Raw genomic sequence first — 6,000 nt, 5'->3', positions numbered from 1 at the left:
GGCCGGCACCGAGCGCCAGCGGCACGGGCTGGCTGCAGGAAGAAGCGAAGGCAATGCCTGCTGCGGGGTCATCGCTGTCGGCGTGACCCCGTTACTCCCTGGAAATACCACGCTGCTTCCAAGAGGGGAAGAACAAAATGCGTGAGCCATGCAATTCAGGGATAGCATGCCTGCCTGTAGCGTAAACGCACGTTAATAATTCAGGCTATGCTCTTTTAGACCGGAAATGTGCTGCCCCGACCTGCATTGCTGATACGCAATGGGTGCCTGCACCAGCACCTCCCCTAATGGCTCTCTACAGCAACAAGAGCGCGTACAGCCAAGAGGGGCTGTGACCAGCAGGCAGGCTTTCCTCCTCAGGGCAGCCGCAGCAGCCACACGGTTTCCAAGGTCATCATTTTGTCTGTGGGGTGCTGGCTGCGCTACGACTTGCCAGCATCTCCCCCGTACTGATGTGATGCGGGCCTTCCTCCACCGGAGCCAGCCCGAGCCGGGGTCTGCCCACCACGGCACCCGAAGGAACGCGCAGCTGGAAAGGCAGATCCTGCACAAGGGAGTGATTTGTCTAAATCAATACTGAACCCATTCACACCGCCGCCGTGCTTACGTTTGTATGTTCAGCTCAGGACGTTGCATTGTGCCGTGACTTTTCAAAATTCAGTTCTGTGGTAAGCGATTACTGCTTTGTCCCCTTAAATGACTGCTTTATATAGATTTTACTTCAGATCCTGAAAGCTGAATGACCAAATCTCTTTCAGGAAATTATTCTACCTTAAGCATCAACTTTCGGAAACGCATCATCTGACTTTCTGGGAAACTGCAACTATTATATTGTTAGAAAATACAAGTCATAGGATTTTACAAGCGGTTCCCCTACGCAGGCTGAAATCATTGCTGCAAGTTTACTGGGATTTCTGGTTTGCATTACGCTACATCAACTCATAAATGAGTCACTTGAAAAATTGTACTGTATGATGGTTTAACTAACAGGTTAAAAGTCAGCTGCATAAAATTCTGAGTTCCTAAAGGTTTATATTCATTCGGATGTATTTGCTTACCTAAAACTCAGAGGAGAAAGTGTGAAATGGGTTTTCACCTTGCTGCTATACTGACTGCTTGTTCTTATTAAAAGACAAAGGATTTTTACAACACGAAGATTAGCCAACGTATGGTGATGCATTTACATGCAGAACAAAATATTGCCTCATGTTATATGACACATGACATGCAGAAGAAAATGCAAGTTAGAACATCCACGGTTTATCACTCAGTTTTGTACCGTGATGATTTGGCTAATGCAAAGACATACAAAAAATAAACAGGAAAATTGTCAGAAATCTTTAGGATAACTTCCATTTTTAAAAGGTTTTATTAGCCTGTGTATTTCCAAGTAATAATGCGCTCTGAAAGCTAGGAGAAGAAACTTTTGCAAAGCAAAGTCTCTCATCACACCCCATACGGAAGTGTCTTAATTTCTGGGAGCTTTGAAGTTTTCCTCATCGCAGCCAAGCGGCCAAAACCCCTTCTCACAGGAATCACTGAATTACCTCAACGCCTGTCCCTTTACCAGCCTGCTTATTTCCTATTTCAGAAGAGCCACCAGTGATACAGAGATCAGATTTTGTCCTCGTTTACGCAGAAACCACATGAACGCTTTAACTGCAATGGCAGCAGGGTTGAATTTGGCCCATGTGCCCTGCACTGGGCTTTTCAACGCTGCTGGAAAGACGCAGGCGGTCTTCAAACCTCCTCTGGCTGCTTGCAGCTGGATATCGCAACATTTTTGCTCACCAGTGTCAACCCTCCAACCTCCAGATATGACTGCCTTGCCCAACAGTGAATTAACTCCTACCATCTACATACAGCATCGGAGGCACTTTCTCATCTCTGCAGCTCACTGATGCACAAGAACTGAGTTTAAGTAACCTTAATTCTGCGATTAAAGCCCACAAATAAAAGCAAAAAACCAAAACCACTCTGCTTATGCTAATGTTAAACGACGCTGACTCACTGAGCTCTCCACGTGACCGCATTTTCCAGGACCTAATAGGGAGAGAAAGGACTGCCCTCCTAGAGCTCCGCAATTCAAGTCATGAAATCTATATTCTGTGGAGCTTTTCACAAGAAGAATTTCTGGCAAACTTTAAAACAGCGAGTGCCTAAAGCTATGCAGTTAGGTGCTGAGCACCAAAACGCTTTATCACAAAACTTATTAGACGTTAGAGCAGCTATATAATCACAATTGCTTTTCTGCAATAACAATGATGTTATTTTAAGAAAGCAGAAAAAGACAAAAACACGGAACGATTAGAAATTGCCAGAAGAGACAAACTGAAAGTTGTTTTTCTAAGGCAATTAAAATAAAAGGGAAGGGGAAAAAAAAAAAAGAAAAAAGAGCGAGCCAAGATTTTAGCCATGTGCTTCCTCAGCCAACTGCATATATTGATTTGTGGCAATGAAAGGGAAAAGCTGGAATGACCCAATTCGCTCCTCTCAGGAAGCTGCAGATGCTCGATTTGCAAAACGTGACCAAAAATTTTAGACAGTTGTGGAAGATTTATAACGTTTTCTAGAATGAGACATTGTGTAACAGTGGTATAGGAAGAATACGCAATATGAATTACTGTAAGCCTGAAACAGGCTCCAAAACAACAGACTATTAGGCGACACTAAATTCTCTCTGTGTCTGATTCCAAGGTCATGCATTCAAACTTTTTTGTATAAGAAAAAGGATTAAAGTTTTTTTTTTTTAAAAATGCTGCATGTCAGCACTATTCCTCTTCCTATGACTCCAGGAAGTGAATTCTTAAAGAGCAGCAGGAACGCCACAAGCTCTGGCGACTGGACAGGGGAGCACGGCGAGATGCGGCCAGTCTTTGCCCTCCACGCCCCAGAATCCAGCTGTGCTTCAAAGGGGAGAAAGCCGTGCCGCAGCCACAACCATGTCACGCAACCAGCAGCGCCCACGAGCGCCGACTACGAGCCCCTTCCACCACAGGCTCCTGCCGCCTGCTTATGTCTTTGTTTATTTTGCCAGGTTAATTATCACCCAGACCAGTTCCCTGATCTCGCTTGCCTCGTGGCCATCCCAGGGGTGGTGGGAGAAGCTGGGACCGTCCTTTCGCTAGCGGGACACGTTGGGGGCTTGTTGATGTTTTGCTTTGGTGACTCCAGGCCTTCGCAGAAGCAGCCATCCCTGAGAGGGCTCACAGGAAACAAGATGTGGCAGTGATGTATTTTCCGGTCCTAACAATGGTAATTCTTGTGTCATTTTGTTTTTCTACAATGATTCATGGCGGAAAAATAATTTCTATATATATGTGATACAGAAATTAATTTGTAAGCGATTTTGTTAAAAAATAAGACGTATACATGCAATTTACTCCGCTGAAGCACACTGTTTTCTTTTTTAGGACCTCATCCTGCCTTGGAACTTATTAAAATTTACTTTTCTACCCAGGATTTTTACTGAGAGGATCTGAGGGCCTTCAAGTGAAACCCTCCTGGCTCCTAATTCCGGGGCAAATCCCGCTCTTCTTGTGTTACTACGAATCTACTCAGTCTTCTACCTTCCCTATGTATCACGGGAGTAAAGACGGCACTTATTATTTACGTATTTACGGTGCAAGCAGTTATTCAAAAGGTTTTTCCCATAAATAAAACCGAGTGTAGCAAGGCGCCATTCCCCAACGGCGTGCCCGTTTCCGACACGCCGGCGTATGGCATTTGCGCAGCTCTCCCGGCTGCGCCGCGCCTCACTGGCAAACCCTGCCCCAAGCCGTCGCCGTCCCCAGCCCCGGCCAAAGCTGGATTTTCCACGCAGCGCGGCCCTGGCACCGGCACCTTCGGCGGTCCCACCGGCCACGCTCGCTGCTGCGGGAGGGCTGGAGAGACACCGAGGCTGGCGGCGGCAGGCCACGGGCTGCCACTGATGGATTTAAACTGAAGAAGAATAGATTTAGACTGGATACAAGGAAGACATTGTTTACAGTGAGGGTGGTGAGGCAGTGGCCCAGGTTGCCCAGAGAGGCGGTGGAGGCCCCATCCCTGGGAACATCCCAGGCCAGGCTGGACGGGGCTGTGAGCACCCTGGGCTGGTTAAAGCTGTCCCTGGCACCGCAGGGGCTGGGCTGGGGGGGCTCTGAAGGGCCCTGCCCACCCAGAGCACTCTGTGGCTCCACGACAGGCCCACCGCGGCCCGGCCTCCCCCAGCCCGCCGGAGCCAGCGGGGCTGAGGCACGGCCGCCTCGGCGGGCAGGCCCGGGGGCGGGCAGGCCCGGGGGCGGGCAGGCCCGGGGGCGGGCAGGCCCGGGGGCGGGCAGGCCCGGGGGCGGGCAGGCCCGGGGGCGGGCAGGCCCGGGGGCGTGACGTCAGGGCGACGCCGGCGTGACGTCAAAGGCGACGGCGCCCCGCCAGCCGCGGCCGCCCGCAGCTCCCGGCCTGCCCCGCGCGGAGCCGCCCGCCGCCGAGCGCGCCGGGGGCCGTAGTCTTCCCGCCCGGGGCCGGCGCGGCTGCGCACTGTGGCGGCCCGGGCCGGGGAGGGGGGGCGGGCGGCGGGGCCGGCCCGGGCCGTGCCGGCACGCCCAGCGCAGGGCGGCGAGCTCGGTCGCCCGGCGGGGACGCTCCCATCCTCTGCCCCCTTCCTCCCTCCCTCCCTCCCTCCCCGCAGCCCGGGGCGGCGCGGCCGCAGCGGGCGGGGCCGTGGGCGCCCGTCCCCCGCACCTGCCCGGCCGCCGGGCCCGCGGCCCCTCCCGCCGCCAACAGCCGCGCACGGCCCGCAGCCGCCGCGGCCCCGAGGCGGGCAGCCCCTTCCCCTCAGCCGGCGGCTGCCGCCCGCCCCGAGCCGGGATGTTCTCCAGGAAGGGCCACGCCGATGTCAGGAAATCCACCCAGAAGGCGCTGGACCCCAAGCGGGACGTACTCACCCGCCTCAAGCACCTCCGGGCGCTGCTGGGTGAGTGGGGGGCGGCCGGCGGGGCGCTCGGCCCTTTCCCGCCGCGCCGTGAGGGGCCGCCGGGGGCGGGGCCGGCCGGGGGAGCCCCCCGCCCCCTGGTTCCCCTCAGGGCTGCCCCTCGCTCGGGCGTCCCCCGCCGCGGCGGCGGGCGGGGAGGCGGGAGCGGGCGGGGGGGGAGACCCCGGTGAGGGGAGCGGGCTGGGGAGGAGACCCCGGTGAGGGGAGCGGGCGGGGACCCCCGGTGAGGGGAGCGGGCGGGGACCCCCGGTGAGGGGAGAAGCTCTCGGTGAGGGGAGGAGCACCTCGTTAGGGGAGCGGGCGGGAGGCCCCCGGTGAGGGGAAAAGCCCCCGGTCAGGGGAGCGGGCGGGGAGACTCCGGGCAGGGGAGGACCCCCCGGTGAGGGGAGAAGCTGCCCCTGAGGGGAGCGGGCGGGACCCCCGGTGAGGGGAGGAGCCCCCGGTCAGGGGAGCGGGCGGGAAGCCCCCGGTGAGGGGAGGAGCCCCCCCTGAGGGGAGCGGGCGGGACCCCCGGTGAGGGGAGGAGCCCCCCCTGAGGGGAGCGGGCGGGACCCCCGGTGAGGGGAGGAGCCCCCCCGTGAGGGGAGCGGGCGGGACCCCCGGTGAGGGGAGGAGCCCCCGGTCAGGGGAGCGGGCGGGACCCCCGTGAGGGGAGGAGCCCCCCCGTGAGGGGAGCGGGCGGGACCCCCGTGAGGGGAGGAGTCCCCCGGTGAGGGGAGCGGGCGGGACCCCCGTGAGGGGAGGAGCCCCCCCGTGAGGGGAGCGGGCGGGACCCCCGTGAGGGGAGGAGTCCCCCGGTGAGGGGAGCGGGCGGGACCCCCGTGAGGGGAGGAGCCCCCGGTCAGGGGAGCGGGCGGGAAGCCCCCGGTGAGGGGAGGAGCCCCCCCTGAGGGGAGCGGGCGGGACCCCCGGTGAGGGGAGGAGCCCCCCCTGAGGGGAGCGGGCGGGACCCCCGGTGAGGGGAGGAGCCCCCCCGTGAGGGGAGCGGGCGGGACCCCCGGTGAGGGGAGGAGCCCCCGGTCAGGGGA

General features: G+C 58.0%; 1 protein-coding gene across 1 annotated transcript in view; it reads left to right on the top strand.

Moving 5' to 3' along the window:
- The first annotated feature begins 4,848 nt into the window (after nucleotides 1-4,848).
- The window catches only part of RALGAPA2 (Ral GTPase activating protein catalytic subunit alpha 2), a 135,769-nt gene continuing 134,617 nt past the window's right edge, over nucleotides 4,849-6,000 (top strand). Inside the window, exon 1 of the mRNA XM_075708597.1 lies at nucleotides 4,849-4,954. Coding sequence (XP_075564712.1) covers nucleotides 4,849-4,954 — 106 coding nt within the window. The remainder of the gene's footprint in view (nucleotides 4,955-6,000) is intronic.

This window comes from Pelecanus crispus, chromosome 3 (genome assembly GCF_030463565.1).
Source record: "Pelecanus crispus isolate bPelCri1 chromosome 3, bPelCri1.pri, whole genome shotgun sequence".
NCBI lineage: Eukaryota > Metazoa > Chordata > Aves > Pelecaniformes > Pelecanidae > Pelecanus > Pelecanus crispus.
Note: the sequence above shows the minus strand (reverse complement) of the source record. Positions and strands in the feature narration are given on the sequence as shown.